The 23048-nt window shown below is 42.0% G+C and overlaps 1 protein-coding gene across 1 annotated transcript in view; it reads left to right on the forward strand.

Annotated features, from left to right (window-relative positions):
- Positions 1–9551, forward strand: part of LOC136678335 (NACHT, LRR and PYD domains-containing protein 3-like) — a 35165-nt gene extending 25614 nt beyond the window's left edge. The window contains exons 8-10 of the mRNA XM_066656360.1: positions 8741–8914; positions 9169–9265; positions 9477–9551. Coding sequence (XP_066512457.1) covers positions 8741–8914; positions 9169–9265; positions 9477–9551 — 346 coding nt within the window. The remainder of the gene's footprint in view (positions 1–8740; positions 8915–9168; positions 9266–9476) is intronic.
- Positions 9552–23048: the final 13497 nt, after the last annotated feature.

Here is a 23048-nt window from a genome sequence, read left to right on the forward strand (position 1 = left end):
AGAGAAAAACTAACGTCGCTTACGTTAGCGTGACTAAAACTACGGCTTGTTTGGAACCGCTGGTCGAGCTGACACATTTAAGGTGGAAGAGAAAACTCGGGGGGATGCTAAGGCTTGTTCGCTAAACGTGAGTGTAATATCAATGTACTAAGAAAAACAAATGTTTAACTACTCTAGCAGGCTCTAGTAACATTGAGTGAGAGAAAAAGTAGAATTAACTTACTATACTTCATCTCTTTCACACACAGCTCCAACAGGCTTCCTTTTCAGATGCTCATGCAGTGGTGTTGTGCTGCCGTGCCATGCGAGATCAGCTGTGCACATGTTGCACCTAACGCTGTTCCTTGAAGGCGTTAATGTAAAGTGTTCCCATACTTTTGATGACTTGGGTCGTACATATTTCTCTCAGCTTGTGCTAACATTATCCTCTGCTGTGACCGCCTCCGCCATTTTTCAAACCCTTCTTTCAGAGTTCATCACGTTCATTTTCTGACCACAGTGAAACTCCTACACACCCTGTCGCAATTTTTATGGAATATTTTAACACTGGAAATAAATAGGAATATAGGACAAAAGCAGCGAATTGTAAATAAAATTACAACTTCATTACTGTACTTGCTAAATGTTATATCCATGAAAATGTACACATGCTGCCACTGCCTGAACATAACTGCAATATTAATAGTTGAATTAGAAAGAAATGTACCCAATGGCTACATTTCTGTTTTTGCCATGAAACTTATACAGGTATTTTATATTGATCCTATAGGTGCACTGACAAAAACAAACCATATTTGTGTGTACAGAAAGAGAGTTATGATGGGGTGCTTTTTAAGGCAGTCCATCTACATGAAAAGGCACCCCTGCTTAATTCTGGCTACACTGCATAGAGACTACATGTGTCCAGCATGCAAATAGGGGTGCTCTTCTTTCTAACATCTCATGTTTTTTTGGTTAAATATACTTGAATCTTTTAAAGTTAGTTTATTTGCAAATGTAAGGTATGTATATATGTATACAGTATTGTGTTCGTTTTCAGATAAAAGTACTTTAGGATAATTAAAAAATTGTTTAACTGTTGTTATAATAGTTTTTAATAGTTTAATATTTGTTTTTTATTTATTAACATGTTTTTGTATATATTGTCATTAAAATAATTGCCATAATAATATATTATTATGCTACAAGTTTGCTTGAACTTGTTTCTAGATTCTAATGTTTATTTGCATGTGCAGTTTAAATAATATATTTTCTTTCATAATATATTGTTTTTATATTATAAAATAAATGTGTGGTTGTATTTTTCAAAAAATATCGTATTTGAATCAAGTGCTTATTTCTTTCTACTTTAAAACACACAGCATTTTTAAGAGGGGGTGCCTTTTCAGGCAGATGGACTGCCTTAAAGAGCACCCCCCTGTAACTCTCTTTCTGTACACACAAATAAGGTTTGTTTTTGTCAGTACACCTATAGGATCAATGTAAAATACCTGTATAAGTTTCATGGTTATAACAGTAATGTAGCCAGAATAAAGGGGGGGTGCCTTTTCAGGCAGGTGGACTGCCTTAAAAAGCACCCCATCATAACTCTCTTTCTGTACACACAAATATGGTTTGTTTTTGTCAGTACACCTATAGGATCAATATAAAATACCTGTATAAGTTTCATGGTTATAACAGTAATGTAGCCAGAATTAAAATTGAGTACATTTCTTTCTAATTCAACTATTAATATTGCAGTTATGTTCAGGCAGTGGCAGCATGTGTACATTTTCATGGATATAACATTTAGCAAGTACAGTAATGAAGTGGTAATTTTATTTACACTTCGCTGCTTTGTCCTATATTCCTATTCATTTCCAGTGTTTAAATATTCCATAAAAATTGCGACAGGGTGTGTAGGAGTTTCATTGTGGTCAGAAAATGAAGGTACACGTTTGTTGTAGAATAAGTCGAAGCTGACTTCAGAAAAAGCAGCGGTGCATGTAGATTATATCATTTTATTATTTACAAGCGACCTTTTCTTTTTACATCTCAACATCTAGAGTGTTTCTACTGGGGAAAAGGCGATTTATTTTTATTTTGACGGAAATTAACATGATATTTTGCCCGTTTTGTCATAAAACGCCGATTAACCTCCCTTAGGACTAAATATGCCGGGGATGCATCTCGCGGCCGGGGTGCTGAATTCGGCACAACACCGGCTCTTTGAAGCGGTTCGTTCGCGACCGACACATCACTAAGTAGAGTAGTGAGTGAGTGTGTGGCTTCTGACGGTGGAAAAATAAAAGACAGCACTGCCAGGAAATTATCCGTCTCCATCTGGTTTCTTTTTTAACGAAGAGTGATCCAACCACCCTTTATCGAACCCCTACGTGTACACTAGTGTTATCTTAGCTCCTTGTGGCTTTGCTCAATCTGTACCTCGTCAAAGAAATGTTCTGCTATGAGGCACTCACCCCAGACCCCCTGGTTAAAGCTTAGCCCCTCATCATTCATCTCTAGTGACGGCCCTGTCTTGTCGTGCAAACATCTCAGTCGTATCACTGTTTTTATAGCATTGTAGCATTAACGGTGTAGTGAGCAAATTAAGAGATAGAACACGAAAAGAAAAACTCCCCCAACCTCCTCCACCTCCCCCAGCGTCTTCGTCTGATCTTCACGGTAAACACACTTAATAGAACCAGTTTATTTCTTTACATTATCTTTTACTGTGTATTATTTTTATGTAAATTTTTTTATTTATAAAGTACATTTTCTTATTTAAAAACACGTAAAAAATGTTCTGTGGTTTTGGGCGGGACTGGAACGGATTAATAACATTTACATTAATTTCAGTGGGGAGTTTTAATTTGATTTACGAGCAAATTGAGTTTTCGAGCTCGGTCAAAGAACGAATTAAACTCAAGGTAAATCAAGGTATTACTGTGTGTGTGTGTGTGTGTGTGTATTTCTGACTATAATCATTTATTTTATTAACACTTAATTGTCTTTGAATGGTAAGACTGATTTAGAGACACAGGTGAAATTGTACTGTACCAATTGTAAATAAATTAATACCCTATTAATACTTTGATGAGTTTGATGCCAGAATCATTCCACTGTCATTAAACAGAAGAACCCCTTGGCTTATCATCTGTATCATTTTGCCAGAATGCATATAAACAATCGTAAATATACGTAAATATATAAGATAAGCAATGCGTGTTTGCCTCATTAAAGTGATTTGAAATGAAACATTATCATAATAACTTGTTAATTTTAGTACAATATATTATTTCATTTCTCCGCAATAAAAACAATGTTGTGCCTAAAAGTGCATTCGGATTTGAATCGGGGATGGATTTACCTTCAATTTCCAAAGCGCAAATAGCTTGACCCCAGTGAATCACCTCAGGGAAAACCCTTTTCTCCTCCATAACAATGAGGAATATCCTCATACCCTGCTCTGAAACTAACAGCTCTGACAACAGTGACCTTACAAGAGCAAGCATAAAAACATCAAAGTGAGCACTTTGTATTTACGTGTCTTGAGTTGCCTTGACGACGGTTTGATAAAAATAAAAAGACTGACCATTTTTCTGTTTCTTATTCTTTGCGAATTTATGTTTTGATTTAAAGTAAAAAATATTATTCATTTTTACATTTTATGGATTTGGAGAATGAAATGAAAATCAAATAACCATCTGTTTTTCATTGTTTAATATCTGACTTAAAAATAGAACAGAACAGAAGGTACATGGACCCAGACGGAGGTGTTTATCTGTTCAGTCTAATCTCCAGTCTGATCAAATTCTCAAAACATGCACAAAGTAGCACTTAGTACACGTTTGTTAATCCAGACCACGCCCACAAAGAACATGCACACAGAAATGACGTGAGTTTGCAGGGTATGTGTAGAGCTGAGAGGAGGAGTTTGTGCGTTGTCCTACTCCCACAATTATTTTATTACATAACTTCAATTACCATGACAACGAGAGAGACAGAGTGAGACAGAGAGAGAGACTGGTCTCATTAAGATGTGCTTTCTACTGTGTTCACTTTTGCTAAAATAAAGTTCATTCATACATTCATTTATTCGTTCATTCTCTGTTCCTGTAACTATTCAGTGAGTAATGTCCTCTCTCTTTACAGACTAACTGGGTGTAAACTTGGGGAAAAGTCTTGTGAAGATCTGGGCTCAGTTTTACTGGTGAACTCCTCCCTGAAAGAACTGGACCTCAGTAACAATGACCTGCAGGATTCAGGAGTGGAGAAGCTCTCTGCTGCACTGAAGAGTTCACTCTGTAAACTGGAGACACTCAGGTCAGAGTTCTGGGATTTTATTCTTCATTTTCTATTCTTCACAAACATGACTTCATACATAAAGAAAAGACATTACTTTTTTCTAAGCTCTAGTATAAAATAGAGAGAAAAAGACTGTGTTACTAGATCATAATAAACACTCCACTGGGATTATTAACACAACTAGGGGTGGGGGATATGGCCCTAATTTTGGCAATAACAATATTCTTGGTGATATGAATAAAACACTGAAAATACTTAAATAAATGTTATATTAATATGAATTATATTAAATAATATATATTTAATAGAGCTGGGCGATATGGACCAAAAATAATATCTCAATATTTTTCTTCTCATGAGATAATAACAAAACGGGCACTTCTGAGTCAAAGCTACATGTCCCAAATGATGATGTCCATGAGACATTGCTCAAAAATAAACTATTGGCATATATTAAATAATAATGCTCCTTAAATAAAATACTGTTATTTTCCTGCGTAACAAAAGACTCATAGCTGTGCTGTTAAACTGTAAACAGAAAACATACAGAGCAACAATAGCAGAAAGTTCATTTGTTCTTTAATAGTGAGTTTACTGTGAAGCAAACTTCACTATAGTGCTTCCTCCTGTGTGTGCTCCTGTACGTCTAGTACTTTGTGTAAATAACAAATCATGTAAACAGACTGAATGAAATAAAAATAAATCCATCCTTCAGTCATCAGTAGGGCTGGGCGAAATGGACAGAAAATCATATCTCGATATATTTTAGTTGAATAGTGATATACGATATATGTTGTGAAAAATAATGTGAACAAATGTTTTCTGAACATTTTATAAACAGAACATTCAGTTGTGTGTGTTAGCTCCACCTCGTCTCTCAATATTCAAATGAAAATCAAATGTCCATGTGTGTTTAAGACAAAGGTTTTCATTAACTTTTCATTAACTTTTAATTAATTGTACTGGCACATGAATACTTCAGAACAGTGGCAGCAGCACCTCTGAGTTTATTGGCTTCATACAGAAGTTAGTGCTGCTGTTACATACTGGTAAAATCAGAACCATTTACATATAACTGAACCACTGTTCTTTTTTTTCAGAAGAAGTGTGTGTGTGTGTGTGTGTGTGTGAGAGAGAGAGAGAGAGTAATGTGTATCTGGGTCTAATATAAGCTCTAATATAAAATATTAAGGAAAAGACTGGATTACTAGATTATAATTAAATAATGTAATATATAATGTATGATGTGCAATTGTTTGTCATTGTATAACGAACAATGAAATGTGTCCTCCGCATTTAACCCACACACACACACACTAGTGCACTAGGGGCTGTGAAAACACATCCAGAGCGTTTGGGGTTCAGTTCTGAGTTCAGTTCAGACTTGATTTTTAATGCTTCGCCAATATTAGTTTTATAGATATTAACATGTTTATTTAGAGGATACAATGTGAAATATTAAGATAGTTATTTGCTGGATTCCTAGATTATAATTCACTACTCACAAAAATCAGATCATCTTCTCCTACATTATCTCTGCTCTCTGAACACTTCAGGACTTCTGTAAAGTGTTTCCACTGCTGGAGTAACAGTCAACAGCAGACTCTCCCCATGGTGATATTATCAGTCATACAGGCTATGAACCAGAGCAGAGGGTTATTATTATAGTGATATACAGACACTGACTCTTTGGTTTTTCTCTTTTAATGTGTTCTACACAGAGTCTGATCAGTGTAATGTAAAAGATCAGACTGAACTCTGTTATTCCTAAAGTTATCTTGTTATTTGAGGCATTTCTCTTTAGCTGCTCTAAGAGGTTTCTGTGAAGCTTCAGTTTTGTTCTGTTAAACTGTGTGTTTTAATGTTTAAATGAAGTATTTCTCCCCCCACTGGAGGAAAGATGAGCTGCAGTGGGATTTTTTGTTTGTTTGTTTTTGTTGTTGTTGTTTGTTTCTCCTCTAAATGAAATCAACATGTGTTTCTTAATCCTTTCAGAAATGTTCCTGTAACTATTCAGTGAGTAATGTCCTCTCTCTTTACAGACTAACTGTGTGTAAACTTGGGGAAAAGTCTTGTGAAGATCTGGGCTCAGTTTTACTGATGAACTCCTCCCTGAAAGAACTGGACCTCAGTAACAATGACCTGCAGGATTCAGGAGTGGAGAAGCTTTCTGCTGCACTGAAGAGTTCACTCTGTAAACTGGAGACACTCAGGTCAGAGTTCTGGGATTTTATTCTTGATTTTCTATACTTGACTTTATACATTAATTCATTCATTATCTGTAACCGCTTATCCAGTTCGCGGTGGGTCCAGAGCCTACTTGGAATCATTGGGCGCAAGGCGGGAATACACCCTGGAGGGGGCGCCAGTCCTTCACAGGGCAACACAAACACACACACATTCACTCACACACTCACACCTACGGACACTTTTGAGTCACCAATCCACCTACCAACGTGTGCTTTTTGGACTGTGGGAGGAAACCGGAGCACCCTGAGGAAACCCACGCGGACACGGGGAGAACACACCAACTCCTCACAGACAGTCACCCGGAGCGGGAATCGAACCCACAACCTCCAGGTCCCTGGAGCCGTGTGTCTGCGACACTACCTGCTGCACCACCCTGACTTTAAACATTTTTAAAAATAATAATAATAATAAATTAAGCTCTAGTATAAAATATTAAGGAGAAAACTGGATTACTAGATTATAATATAATGTATTATGTGCAATTATTTGTCATTGTATAACGAACAATGAAATGTGTCTTCCACATTTAACCCAACTGTGGATGTGAACGCACACACACATACACACACACTAGTGCACTAGGGGCTGTGAACACACAACCAGAGCGTTTGGGGTTCAGTGCCTTGCTCAAGGACACTTCAGCCGTGGATGTTCCTGCTGGACCTGGGGATTGAACCAGCAACCTTCCGGTACCAAGCCCGGTGTCTAACCATTAACCAAGGCTACACTCCATTGGGATTAAAACACAACACAAGTACTTTTTAAGGTGAATCTGTGTCTGTAAAAGGAAACATATGGCGTCACATCAATGTCAAAAATAGAGGATGCAGTAACACCAGGTGGAACATTTAAATCTGTACATTTATAAAATTGTGTTAGTTAATCGCAAATGTGAAACCCATGAGCACAGAGAGAGAGAAAGAGAGAGAGAGAAAGAGAGAGGAATTGCGCTCACACACAGATCATAATCTCACTCTCAAACTGTCTGTTTTGTTTTTTTTCTCAAATGTTTTTTACCCTCTTCATTTTAAATGTTTTTAAATGGGAGGTTTGTGACAGTTTGGGGGCGGGGTCAGGGCCGTTCTTCTCAGTGAATGTTACTGGCTGATGTCTCCTGGTTATGTGACTGCATCATACACTGTATATGTCCCTTCTACTGGGAGAAGCCTTCTACAGAAAAACATACATGGAGGATGTGTACCGTGGTTATTGGTGTTTTGTTTTGAAACAGGGAAAATGTAAAATATGAAACTAATCCAATGGTTCCAAGGCCGTCCCACAGTGTCTTTGTGGAGTGAGCGTGGATGGATTACAAAGTAAATGTAGCTAGTGAACAGGAGTCGACTCACGAATGAATAAATTCTTTGAGCATCTGGAAGTACGAATCGAGCATCAACTCTTGGTAAATGATTCATAGAATCAACCTCACTGCTGACTCAGTCTCAGTTTTCTAATGCCTTCCTCCAGTGAATATCATTTCCACATGTTTATCACATATTACTATGATCTGAACCCACTGTAGACAGTGGAATATGACCTTATCTCGACTCTATTTATCCTGGGTGCTGTCCCGGGGAAAACAGCAACTCTGCTTCTCCCAGTAGGTGGGACATATACAGTTTATGATGCAGTCACAGAACCAGGAGACATTAGGCAATAGCATTCACTGAGAAGAATGGCCCTGACCCCGCCCCCAAACTGTCAAAAACCTCTCATTTCAAAACATGAATAAAATTAGGATCATAACTTAAACGGGGAGGTCATGGTATAGAAACCTTTGCTGGATTAATGTGTACATATTTACTTCTAGTAATAATCCCTCTGTGGGACACTGTTGTGATAATGTTGTGTTGTGATTTGATTTCTATTTATACTAACTTTACTCATTTCTATTGAGTGAGGTTTAGAACAGACTCTAAAATGTCTTAGATTTATGAAAACAAGCATCCAGATCTTTTTATTAATTATGTTAAGGTTTTCAAACATTTTTATAGGTTTAACCTTTAGATTTAGACTTTTTAAAATATCTTTTACCTTTAGATTTTAATCTGTTTGATATTGAAGTGTTTTTGTAAATTAAACAGGATTTGGTGTTTGTTGGTTTGATTCTAAACAGCAGCTTGTTTTGCTCTGAGTAAATGCCACATCTCTCACGTTACCTCTCTCTCTCTCTCTCTCTCTCTCTCTCTCTCTCTCTCTGTAGATTGTCTCTTTGTTTAGTTACTGAGGAAGGCTGTGCTTTTCTGGCTTCAGTTCTGAGCTCAAACCCCTCACACCTGAAAGAACTGGATCTGAGATACAATCACCCAGGAGACACAGGAGTGAAGCTGCTCTCTGTTAAACTGCAGGATCCACACTGCAGACTGGACACACTCAGGTACGGACAGCTTTCTGTATTTGTGTGTTCAGTTACTGATGTCATCTGCTGTTACTGTATTTCTATAAAACTCTGCAGCTCATTGTTCCTTCTTCATTTAGCCTCTGCTCTGCTCTAGTAGTATTTAATGGTTAGAGTATCACCCTTCACTGCTCTGCCTCCACTGTTCAGTTTAACTGTTCTCAGGCTGAAGGCTTGTGAGACACTGAAGTAAAACTAAGCTCCATATAACAGTCTCTTTATGTGGATTGTAGACTGTTTCTAGAAGAGTCTTCAGAAATGTACGTTCAGTGTTTCAGGGTGTGGTGGAAAATTGTGATAGAAATTAAAAGTCTCTTAGTTGGTATCAAAGTGAGTAATACATTTATTGGAGTAAGGAAATGCAGTGCATAGACCCTTCTATTCTCCTTCTCCCCTGTAACAGTTTCTCAAAAGGCCTTTATACCCCTTGCCCCTCCCTAATTATACAACAAATATCATTCTATTGTCTCATATGGCCATTAACAAAATTACATTACGCAGGTGTTAACTCTGTTTCTAACTATCTGTGATGTTCTGACAGCTCAGAGAGTTCCCTTCCAGACTGTTTCAACTAGCTTCAGATATCTCAACTCAGTACGGAGAGGAAGGGAACTGAAGGTCAAGATGTGCCAGCACACCGTTATCTGACACACATACACACATAAGCCTGCTGCCTTCACAGAGTGTTCAAGAAGGGAAAACAACATTAGTCACAAAAGCATATATGGCTTTTGCTGATATAGATTAAATTAACACTACTTTTAATTTATTATGAATCATTACAATAAACAAATTCCATCACATTCCCCCCTTTGATTCTAATCAATCATACAGATTATTTTCATCAAACAAATGTCCCTATGATGGCCAGCAGACCTACTGCCATCATTACTAGCCCTTCTGGGTTTGATCATCATTATCATTATTCTTAAGTCGTCGTTTCTTCAGGTGAGGTTGGAGCGTTCTTGCAGTGAGAGTGGTGTACCCACGTCCCTTGTGCTTCGACTTTCATGGCCGTGTGTGTCACTAGGAGCATCTGGTGGGGTCCGGTCCACTTGGGCTGGTTCCACCTTCTTCTACGGAGGTCCCATATCAGCACCCAGTCACCTGGTTTATGGTCATGGAAGGGCTGATTGGCTGGTTGTGGCAGCACTGCTTTCACCTGCTTAGACACAGACAGAAGCGTCTCATACAACGAGATGAAATTCGTTGTGAGAGAGTGGGCAAGCAACTGATTATCAAGTGGAGGTGGACTTAACCCCGTGTTGGGAGGCCTGCCAAACACTATCTCAAAGGCACTGAGACCAGTTATTTTCTGTGGTATGGTTCTGCTTTGCCAGAGGACCAGAGGGAGGCATTTAACCCAATTAAGGCCTGTTTGTTTGTTTGTTTGTTTTGCAAGCCCATTTTTAATGGTTCCATTAACCCTTTCTACTTCCCCAGCGCTAGCGGAATTTTTGGCTATCATCCCTATAATCCCCACTTTGCTCATGTGAGATCTTCCATGAGTAATAGCAATCAGCCCTTTCATGTATGTTTTTGGGAGACATGGTCTGTTTGTAGTAGTGTGGACCCATACATCATTTTGCTTAGTGCACCCCAATTTAGACCATTGAGCTTGTTCTGTTCTGGAGGCGGTGGACTGAATATCCCGCAGGGTTGGTTTCTCTTGGTCTGTCACAAAAAACTGAATGGTGGCGACCAGCGTAGTGCAAGCTGTGTGTCCAGCTACATAGTCTGCAAAAGCTTTTTCTTTGCTGACAAAATCATCTGCTGAGGTGTGTGCCGCGCATTTAACAACTGCAATCTGAGATTGCAGAAAGTAGATCATTTATCAGTTTGTGATGTTTTATTTTTGTGCCTGAGCTTGTCAGAAAATTACGCTGCTTCCACATGTACCCAAAGTCGCGAGCCACGCCCCAGGCATACCTGGATGTATTGGTACACTAAAAACTGAACATTTGCTAAATCTACTACTGTAAAGTTTGTGTGGTCTGAAGGTATTTGGGACAAAATAGTGTGGTGCTTTGGTAATTTGGGTGCTAGAGCTTGAACTGCAGCATTTACTGTAAATGCTGAACAATCCTCCGCTCATCCTGGCCGGGCTTTTTTACAGGGAATATAGGTGTTCTAACTGGGGAGTCCAGACATGGAATAATTACCTCTGCTTTCAATAGAGATTGAAAAACCAATGTTATACCCTTCATGGCTTCAGGTTTTAGAGGGCATTGTTGTTGTTTAGGCCTATAAGAGCTCTTTGGAGTGATTGTTACGAGTGCACACTCTTTAATTAAACTCACATTATCCTTAGTTTTAGCCCACAGTGTTTCAGGGACCCCAGCTAGCTCCTTCTCAAAGGGGTGTTCCAGCTGAGGTGTCTGAAAGTCCCACTGGTGTTCTGATAACAGCTGCACTACTCAGTGCATGAGCATAGTACAATGCAGAGGTTTTCTACATGCCTTGCCATGTACATTCATTATAATTAGCAGGAGCCCAAAAGGGGTGGAGCTCAATTGTTTAGCATATAAAGAATAATAATGATTAGTTTCTTCCCTGTCAGGTGTCTCTGAGTGTCCACCCCGTCCCTTATTTGTTTTCTCATAACTAAACACATAGCTGAGGTCAACGTTGAAGGCTCGTGGTCCCATTTACTAACTTGGGATCCCATAATCAGTTCTCTCAAAGACCTTTTACTTCAGTGTAATTTATTTCAGATATTTCACACTGAGGCTCGCAGTATTCGAAAATCCAAAATATTTTATCCACAATGGGACATACATTACACTATCAATGCCATAATCCTGGCTTATCTGAGAGCCGCAGTGTGAACTTTTATTTTTTTATTTTTTTTTTTTTAAATAATTCTTGATTTAGTCACTAAGAAATTTTGCCCCAACAACCGAGAAACAACTCTGGTTCTAACTATCCGTGATGTTCTGACACATTCTGCTCCGAGAGTCCCCTTCCAGAACATTTCAACTAGCTTCAGATATCTCAACTCAGTACAGAGAGGAAGGGAACTGAAGGTCAAGATGTGCCAGCACACCGTTATCCAACACACATACACACATAAGCCTGCTGCCTTCACAGAGTGTTCAAGAAGGGAAAACAACGTTAGTCACACAAGCATATATGGCGTTTGCTGATATAGATGAAATTAACTATACCTTTAATTTATTATGAATCATTTCAATAAACAAATTCCATCACAAGGGAAGTACAGGAGTACTCTGGTACAACAGTTCTACGACCTCAATCCTGAAACACTTTAGACTGAAAGATCCTACACTACTGCTGTATCCTGAAACTGAGTCGACTAGTCCATCATTATCTCTGTATTCCTATAATTTCGGGGCATCTAAATGGGTCGGGATCAATTGTCAACAGATTGAAGAGCAGACTTTAATACCCAGAGTGGTGTTATCAGTCATACAGGCTAAAAATCAGAGCAGAGCTTTATTTATTATAGTCATTTACAGACATTGACTCTTTGGTTATGAATATTTTAATGTCGTCTACAGAGAGTCTGTTGAGTGTAATGTAAAAGTTTAGTCAAATCTTCCTGAAGTTATTCTGTTATTCGGGGTGTTTCAGTTTAAATTCAGTTTTAAAAAAAAGAGTTTTTGTGTTTATCTGTGAAGCTGCAGACCATCAATTCTGGTCAACTGTGTGTTTTGTTTTTTTCCTGAATGATCCTGATCAGAGATCACACAAACACTTAGTGAAGTAGAATGGTATAAAATGGACAGTAGAACTCACTGCTGTGTTTAACAGTGAAAGTAAGAGCATTTCTCACAGGACTAGGACTAAACAGCTGTGTGGTCTTTAGAAAACCAGTGCTCAGAGATTAATCAGGAAACAAGGCTTCAGTTCACTATGGAGTATAAAGACTGGACTCTGGAGCAGTGGAGAAAGGTCATGTGATCTGATGAGTCCAAACCGACCCTATTTCAGAGTGATGGGTGTATCAGGGTCAGAATGGAAGTGGATGAAGTGATGCCCACATCATGCAGTGTCTTCTGTACAAGCCTCTGGAGGCAGTGTTATGATCTGGTGGTCTTCAGTGTGTCAGGTCTAGACTCAGCAGTGTTATGATCTGGAGGTCTTCAGTGGGTCAGGTCTAGACTCAGCAGTGTTATAATCTGGAGGTTTTCAGTGGGTCAGGTCTAGACTCAGCAGTGTTATGATCTGGGGCTCTTTAGTGGGTCAGGTCTAGACTCAGCAGTGTTATGATCTGGGGGTCTTCAGTGGGTTCTAGACTGAGCAGTGTTATGATCTGGGGGTCTTCAGTAGGTTCTAGACTTAGCAGTGTTATGATCTGGGGGTCTCTTCAGTAGGTTCTAGACTTAGCAGTGTTATGATCTGGGGCTCTTCAGTGGGTCAGGTCTAGACTTAGCAGTGTTATGATCTGGGGGACTTCGGTGGGTGAGGTCTAGACTCAGCAGTGTTATGATCTGAGGCTCTTCAGTGGGTCAGGTCTAGACTCAGCAGTGTTATGATCTGGGGGTCTTCAGTGGGTTCTAGACTTAGCAGTGTTATGATCTGGGGCTCTTCAGTGGGTCAGGTCTAGACTTAGCAGTGTTATGATCTGGGGGTCTTCGGTGGGTGAGGTCTAGACTCAGCAGTGTTGTAATCTGGGCGTCTTCAGTGTGTCAGGTCTAGACTCAGCAGTGTTATGATCTGGGGCTCTTCAGTGGGTCAGGTCTAGACTCAGCAGTGTTATGATCCGGGGCTCTTCAGTGGGTCAGGTCTAGACTTAGCAGTGTTATGATCTGGAGGTCTTCAGTGGGTCAGGTCTAGAAACAGCAGTGGTGTGTGGCAGTAAAATAAAGTCCACTGAGGACCTGAATCGACTGAATGACCAGGTCGTCCCAGCAGTGGATTGTTCCAGGACGACACCAAGATTCATCAGGCTCAGATTGTGAAAGAGTGAAGAATCATTTTCACACAGGAACTGACCACCCCAGACTCATGACCTGAACCCACTGAGAATATTTGGGACGTGCTGGAGAAGATTTTACGGAGTGGTCCGACCCTCCCGCCGTCAATACAAGATCTCCACCAAAAATGAAGGCAGCTCTGGAGGAAATAAATGATGTGGTGTTGTAGAAGGTTGTAGAAACAGAGCCGTGGTGAATGTGGAGCGTAATTAAAGCTAAAGGTGGTCCAGTGAAATATTAGAGTGTGTGAGTTGTGTTGGTCGGGCAGTGTGGGGTCTGTGATGAAATGGTGAGTGAGAGAAGGTACAAGGCAGAAGAACCTAATAAATGAGCAGCTGAGTATAGGATCTAGAAAGGGTTTAATGGAGCAGTTGAAGAGCGACTCTGCTGCATTATTCTGTGTTGAAGGCTGAGAGGTAAAGAGGGAAATGGAGGAAATGAAACACAGAGAAAGAGAAACAGAATATTTCTCTGTAATGTGGCAGCTCACCCAGGGGTGTATTGGAACAGGGCAAGCCACCAACAGAGCACTAGAGAAATAGGCCTCAAGAGCAGAGACACACAAACAACCCCTCTGGATGCTAAGAGTGTCAGGGAGAAAATGAAACACAAGAGAGGATATCAGGGGAAAACTGATCAGCTCAACATTGAGCAAAAGAAAACGATACACAGGGAGGGTGGACTGACAGAGGCGGACACATATGCTAAAACACAGATAAACTTTATTTGCAAAAAGGAATAACAAAACAGAGACTGGGACTAGGCCAAACACCAAAACGAGGGAAAGTAGAAACAGACAGACGTGAGACTCAGTGATGACAGAGAAACAAAACAATGACAGGAAACGAAGCAAGGCACGGATGAGACAAAACAAGGAACAGACAAACTGACAGAAGCGATATGACTTAGAAATGAAACAACTGACACAACCAAGGTGAAATGTCCGATAAGAGGAAGTGAGAGAAGGGGACTTAAATACAAAACACAGACGAGACGCACCTGAGACAGATAACGAGGGGGCAGGGTCACAAATGAGACACAGACGAGGAGGGGGAACAAAGGCAGGACTATGGCAACAACAAACAGAGCCATGTGCTGAGAGAGCACATGGCGGGGAAAACAGACGTGACAGGACGAGGGCGTGACAGATGCCCCCCCCGAACACGCAACTCCCGGGGCATGTAACCTAAACACCCCAGGAGCTGGCGCAGGAGAGGGCATGAAAAACAAGACAAAACAGCTAACCAACTGGTGACAGGACTCAGGACAAGACAGGAACAGACACAGAAGCTGGGGACAAGACAGGACTGGATATAGGAGACGGGACTAGAGACTGGAACGGACTAGACAGGACGGGAGTGGAAACACAAGACTTGACAGGAGACTGGGGTTGCACATTGGACAGGAACTGAGACAAGACTGGGGACTGAACAGGTTTAGGAACGGGGGACATGACTGAGGACAGGACAGAACCAGAGACAGAAGATTGGACAGGAGCATGTGACAAGACAGGGTGTTGAACATTGGGCTGGATACTGGATGGGAATCGAGACTGGACAGGCGTAGACAATGGAGACAAGACTGGGGACAGAACGGGACTAGAGACAGAAGGCTGGACAGGAGAAGGTGACAGAACAGGGGACAGGACAGTGGACCAGAAGGGAGACAAGACAAGTGACTGAACACTGGATTGATACGGGGACTGGACATGAGGCAGGACAGGTGACGGGACTGGGTGCTGGGAATGGACAGGAGACTGGACTTGAGACAGGACAGAGGGTTGAAATGGGGACTGGACTGGAGAGAAGGTACTGGATAGCAACAGGGACTGGACAGGACTAACAGGGGACTGGACAGGACTTGGCAGGGGAACAGGGACAAGGACGTTCACGGGGACAGACACAAACACAGTGACAGGGACACGAACAGAGACAAAGAGAGACACAGGTACAGGGACGAGGACAGAGACAGGAACCAGGACAGGAACAGACATGGGAATCAAAACAACTGGGGGATGCCCAGGACTGGCAAATGTATGTGGGGAAGTCTGAGGAACCAGCCTGGACACAGTTCTGGGGATCGGCCCTGAAGTCCTTGGGGCCGACCTACGGACACGAAATGAAGTGGCCGGGGCCACAGTCATGGGTGCAGAGGCGGTCGGAGTCACAGTCACGGGTGCAGAGGCGACGGGGGACGCCGTCTTTGCAGGAAAAGACGAGGCGGGGGACGCCGCCTTCGCAGGAGCAGACGCGGTGGGGGACGCCGTCTTCACAGGAGCGGCTGAGGAAGCCGCCTTGCCTTCTCAGGGACAGGAGCGGCTGAGGAAGGCGCCTTCTCAGGGACAGGAGCGGCTGAGGAAGGCGCCTTCTCAGGGACAGGAGCGGCTGAGGAAGGCGCCTTCTCAGGGACAGGAGCGGCTGAGGAAGGCGCCTTCTCAGGGACAGGAGCGGCTGAGGAAGGCGCCTTCTCAGGGACAGAGTGGCTGGAGGTGCCACGTTCACGGAGACAGGAGCGACGGGTGCCGCCTTCACTTAGACAGGAGCGGCAGGAGGCGCCGCTTTCAGGGAAACAGAAGTGGCGGGAGGCGCCTTCTCAGGGACAGGAGTGGCCGTGGAAGCCGCCTTCACGGGGACAGGAGCAGCTGGAGGTGCTGCACACACTGGAGCAGAAGCAGTAAGCAGTCCTGCAATGACGTCCACGGAGGCAGGAGGTCCTGCAATGACGTCCACGGAGGCAGGAGGTCCTGCAATGACGTCCACAGAGGCAGGAAGTCCTGCGACGACGTCCACGGAGGCAGGGGCTTGCGCTGCTCGCAGGGCACGTGCTGGAGCCATTGAGAGTTTTCTTGAGAGCTCTTGAGAGATTTCTTCAAACATGGATCCCCCAGAGGTGTGCCCCTGTTAGCCTCACCTCCGTTGGCCTGAGGTTGGAGGCTAACACCCTTAACCCCCACCAAAAATTTCCCCGGACCTGAGGGGGTAATCCTCCAGCGAGGGGGAGACTCCAGTACGCTTCTTTCGCCAGCTCCTTCGACTCGCGCTGGAGCAATCACTCGATTCATGAGTTGACTCCTCCTGAAGGCGCTGAGCGACAGTGGCATGAATGTGCTGAAGCCGGCTACTCCATTCCACAGCCGCCTCTAAAACATACCCCACAGGATCTTTGGGGCCTGTACGGAATGGCGTCCGACGAATAGCACACCTAGCGAAAGGAAAGTCTGTGTTTTCTGCGTCTTTATATTGGTCGGACATTCTGTCACAATACACAGGGAGGGCGGACTGACGGTGGCGGACGCATATGCTAAAACACAGATAAACTTTATTTGCAAAAAGGAATAACGAAACAGAGACTGGGACTAGGGCAAAAACCAAAACGAGGGAAAGTAGAAACAGACAGACGTGAGACTCAATGACGACAGAGAAACAAAACAATGACAGGAAACAAAGCGAGGCACGAACAAGACAAAACGAGGAAGAGACAAAATGACGGGAGCGATATGACTTAGAAATGAAACAACTGGATACGAGACACAACCAAGGTGAAATGTTCGACAAGAGGAAGTGAGAGAAGGGGACTTAAATACAAAACACAGACGAGACGCACCTGAGACAGATAACGAGGATTCAGGGTCACAAATGAGACACAGATGAGGAGGCGGAACAAAGGTGGGACTAGGGCAACAACAAACAGAGTCATGTGCTGAGAGAGCACATGGCGGGGAAAACAGACATGACAGGACGAGGGCGTGACAGAGAGATTCCCAAAACAAAAAGGTGGGACAAGACAAGACAAAAGAAATTAAAGATAGAACACAACTTATTTTATTTCTAATTATTAATTTATACCAAAAATGGTAAAGAAAAGAAAATATTGAATCCCAAGAGAATCCAGAGAAACCCTCAGAGAAACTCAGAGAGAAAGCTCTGGTGGAGAAACAGAAGACAGAGAGACCCAGGAGACTCTGCAAAGAGAAACCCAAGACTGAGCACTGAGGTGTGTGTTGGCTTCCCTTAAGTAGGAGTAGCCCAGGTGGAACTAATTGCCTCAAATTAAGAGTGTCTCTGTCTCCCTCTAGTGACTGAGGTGGCTTAGCAGGCAGCCTCGCTCCAGCCCCAGGCAGACCTCTTACATTCTCTGTGATAAAAAAACAGGATGAAACACCACAGATGATGATCTTTCTTCTGTTTCCAAAAATGACATCAATGAATGACGCTGTAATGAAGCTGAATGTGGGGCTCAGAGAGAACAGTGAGAACACACACCACTCAAACACAACCATCAACTCACAACTGTGTGTGTGTGTGTGTTGTAGGTTGGAGCATGGAGGAGAGATCAGGATAAAACCAGGACCAAGAAAATGTAGGTTCTCTCTCTCCCTCTCTCTTTCTCTCTCTTCCTCCTTCATGCTCTTTTGCTTTTTCTGTTTCACTTTCACTTTTCCTTTTCTCTCCTGCTCTTTCCCTTTACATTTGTTGTGTCTCATTTTGTTTTGTTTGTGTGTTGTGTAGGTACCACTTCATAATAAGACTTCAATTATAAAGGTTTATAAATGGTTTAAAGTCTGTTTATTAATAATTATGTTGTTAACATGTTAATAATAGTCTATAACGCAGATAAAGGGCAACAGTGGCCTGTTGTTTGCCAAATAGTGAACCCACATCCATCTACAGTTAAACCTCAGATCTTGCCGAATACTGACCTCACTATGTCTCCTCCATCAGGAGTATGTTGTGCGTCGTGTGTCTGATTGTGTGGTGTGTATCTTGTTGTGTGTTGGGTGTCTGATTGTGTGTTGTGTGTGTGATTGTGTGGTGTGTGTGATTGTGTGGTGTGTATCTGTCGTGTGTCTGATTTGTGTGTTGTGTGTCTGATTGTGTGTTGTGTATCATGTTGTGTGTCTGATTGTGTGCCGTGTGTGTGATTGTGTGGTGTGTGTCTGATTGTGTGTCGTGTGTCTGATTGTTGTGTATCTTGTTGTGTGCAGATGCCTGTGAGCTCACACTGGACCCAAACACAGTGTACACACACTTCTCTCTGTCTGAGGGGAACAGGAAGGTGAAGTGGGTGAAGGAGACACAGTCGTATCCTGATCATCCAGAGAGATTCAGTGACCGGGGGCAGGTTCTGTGCAGAGAGAGTCTGACTGGACGCTGTTACTGGGAAACTGAGTGGAGTGGGAAGGAGGTTTATATTTCAGTGGCGTATAAATCAATCAGGAGAAAAGGACGCAGTGATGACTGTGTGTTTGGAGCGAATGAAAAGTCCTGGAGTCTGTTCTGCTCTAATAACAGATACGGTGTCCGTCACAATAAGAACAGCACTGCTCTCCCTCCTCCTCCCTCCAGCTCTAACAGAGTAGGAGTGTATGTGGACTGTCCGGCCGGCACTCTGTCCTTCTACAGCGTCTCCACTGACACACACACACTCACACACTTACACACATTCACCACCACATTCACTGAACCCCTCTGTGCTGGGTTTAGGCTTGATTATTTAAACTGCTCAGTGGGTTTGTGTCAGATAGAATAATGCTCTGTGTGATTTTTTTTTTTAATGCACAGAAAATAACTTATTGATAGAAAATTATATAAAAAAATATATCAGTCCTCTATTGGTTGCTCCATTCCTCCATCTTTTGTTTTTCCCTCTTTTCTATGAAATGAGCTGCTGCTTTAAAATGAGGACCATTTACCGAAAGTGACTCCACTTTTCAGATTCTGCTCTTGTTTTAATCACAAAAGACGATGAAACAGAAATGAAGCTCAGTTTGTAAAAGAAAGCGAGCAGAGAGACTCTTCAGGGACAAAACAGTGATAAAACCTGGATCTGAGTGAACACTACACCCCTGCACTTCTCTCTCTTTTATATCCCTGATGTAAACAGGATTTTTCAGCTGTTTATTTGATTTCTCTCGTTATAAAGCGCTGTGTTTATTTACACTGTGTGCTGGTCTCCATCGTCTCTCACATCAAATCTATGGGGAGTCAGTTACAAAACAGTGGATTCTCTGTCTCTGACGTGTCCAGCTCGGTCCTACTTCTGTATCCCAGGCTCCTCAACACCATCTGAGCGCCTCTTCTCTACAGCAGGAAATATAGCTTCAAACAGAGAGAACCAGCCTTAGCCCAGAACATGGGAGAGGTTTCTATTGTTACTCTGTAATGAAGGAGTGAGGGTGTGAGTGAGTGAAGGTGTTTCCTGTAGGAGGAAAGAGGACAGAGGGGATCAGGGTGTAACGGGTGGGTTGTGTTCATCTGTGTCGTCAGTGTAAACACAGACCCTCGTCATAGTGCACTTCCACCTCCAGAACTCTTCAGATATTTGTAAATATTAAATATTTAGTTTTCAAACGACGCCAAACACAATGTAAGTGTGGGCTAACACTGAACTGTCTTTGTTCTTGTTAATCTGGTTAATGGTGTAAACTGAGCACAGACAGTGTGTTGATGCTGAGTGGACGGGGGTTAAGAGATGTGTCTTAAAGCTGAAAGGAAACACAAACATTGGAACAGAAGGAAAAGATGGGGCTTCTCTAAGAAACTCTTCTCCTTTCTGTGAGATTGGATTCTGGGGGTTTGTTGTGGGGGGAAATGAAAGAGTGATGTTTGTTGGTGGAAAAGAAGAATTCTGAAATATACTTTTATTAAAGTTTAATATTATGAACATTTAATAAAGCTCTTAAAAAGCAGAAGTCTGTCTTTCTACTGCATCTCCACACACACACACACACACACACACACACACACACACACACTCTGAAGCCCTCTACTCAGGGTGTAGTCTGTGTGATGGTGTCTCCTCAGGGGGTTGGGATGGTTGTGAATATTCAGTGGGGTTGTGTCAGATGGAGCTTCAGTAAATCTTCAACTATCTTCAGGAATCTGTGTAAAATCTGTTTCAAGGCGGTTCCAGTAATGAACTTTATAGTGGAGCTTGTTGAGAACGTGCCAAAGATCTCTGAACTCCTTCAGATGTTAAAAAGCTCCAGAGCTGGGATTTTCAGGGCTGTGAGTTCTGTTCTGAGGCTGAAGACCAGGGCTTCACTTCACTGCTCCTGTAAAGGCACTCTTTAGAGATACGAGGTTCTGACACAACAGCCGCGACACGCCTCCTTTCTATCAGCAGCTTCAGTGCAGTTCATCACAAGTTTGGGTACACCTGAGTACATGGTTGAGTCTCTGAGGTAAAGGAGATGAACACAAGATAAATAAATGAATTTAGAGAAACAATAAACTTGTAGGTGACTGGGGGGCGTCCAAACTTTTCCACTGAACTGAATCTGTGACGTCATCCTTTAATTCTGGCTCTTCTTCCAGACCACGGTCATTTAAGGAGTGTGTGTGTGTGTGTGTGTGTGTGTGTGTGTGTGTGTGTTGGGGGAGGGGAGGGGTGTGTGTCACTGAATGGAGGGAGGACGGTGCTCGGAGGGTTACTTTTAAAATGGATTCCGTTAAAAGGCCCCCGTCAAAGTCTGGTTCCTTCCAAGGCTTCTTCCAGACAGGGAGTTCTTCTTTGCCACTGTTGCCAATGTCTTGTTTTTCGGGGGTTGGGCTGTGGACGCTGCGATGGACCTTTCACAGAATATTCTCCATAATTCTGAAATTCTAATAATAATAAACTGATAAAAGTGAAAACATCTCTTTGTCTCCTTTGTCACAGTTCAGCATTTTTTCTCACATTTAATGAACACAGACAAACATTAATGTCCCCACTGCGCATGGAAACAAACACAGAGAGAAAACATTAATGTGGTGAAGACGAGGTATACAGCTCCTACACTGACCCATCTCTTACCAATGTAAAATACTGTGGCAGTTTATTTAACACAGAAAGAATAAAGGTGTTCAGTTGAACTCAAGTGAATTGTTTACACACAGGAACATTTAAAAACATAAAACACATCAATAGACGATAGACGTACAGTGATAATGTAGATGTATTTTCATGAGCTCATCACACATTAACCCTCCTTCACTGTCAATCATTTTGAAACGTCACTGTGTCGTAGTGAACAGAAAGCTTCATTAGAGATGTGTACACTTTTGTACGTCACTGAACAGATTATACCATTTGAAACTGAAGAAACACGAGGCACATGTATTTAATAAAAGTGCATTTCATTCTGTTCAGTTTTTCAACACAAAGATCTTGGTAAAAAAGTGCTTCAGGGATTAATTATCAGTCCTTTCCCATCTTTTGATTCTGATTCAGTGATTGAAGTGTCACTGTCGTCATGATTAATGATGATGAGAAAATAAGATGAACAATAAAAACAACCATTAATTTCTGTAAAAGCTACACACAACATTGAAAATAACTAATAAAAGATCAATAATGATATAAATAACCATTTAATCGTAGAATACACTCTAAATTGTGTTGTGTTTCACACGATGATCAATGAAAAGTGTTAAAGTTTATTTTGTTATAAATGATACATTTACACAACTATTTTATTCATCGTTCTACAGACTTTTAAGTTGAAGTTGTGGGGTCCCTCTGTGGTTCCCTCTGGGACGGTGTTTTCAGTGATTCTCATTAATCATATAAGACACAAGAATATTAATGTGGGTAAAAACTCGGACATGCATTAACCGTCTGATCGTTTAGAGGGTCCTTGTCGAGTTGTTGATTGACGTACATTTGATCCAATCACATGACGACATCAACCACAGGAAAACAAGGGGAAGGGGGATTAGGACGGGGACGATTAGGATCCACACCGGTTTTTATCGTGATCGACCGGTCAGTGTCTCCACACAGATTTGTGCCGGTCGCATTTACACATGTGCACCACACGAGGGCAGCAGCAGCAGCGCAAACACAGCCACACACTCACTGTTTAAGCACTGTTTCCTATTGTACTACACTTGTGCACTTGTTTTCATTAGGAATCGTTAATAATTGCTCTTTATTTTATTTAGGGGTTTTTTCGAAGACAACATTTGTCACATTAGTGCACAATTTAATGTTCAGATGTAAAAGTTTCCATTAAACCCTTTGTACAGAAACGCCCTCTATTGTTAATCAACATTAATTAGTTCATAGCGTCAAATGATTTGATCAAAAAGCCCTCAACACCACCTCATATGTCTCAGTAGTAACACCACTACACACACACTGACTTTCAGCCCCCTGCTCGGTACTGACTGTTTACACCTGGAGCAGGACGA

Source organism: Hoplias malabaricus, chromosome 2 (genome assembly GCF_029633855.1).
Source record: "Hoplias malabaricus isolate fHopMal1 chromosome 2, fHopMal1.hap1, whole genome shotgun sequence".
Classification (NCBI taxonomy): domain Eukaryota; kingdom Metazoa; phylum Chordata; class Actinopteri; order Characiformes; family Erythrinidae; genus Hoplias; species Hoplias malabaricus.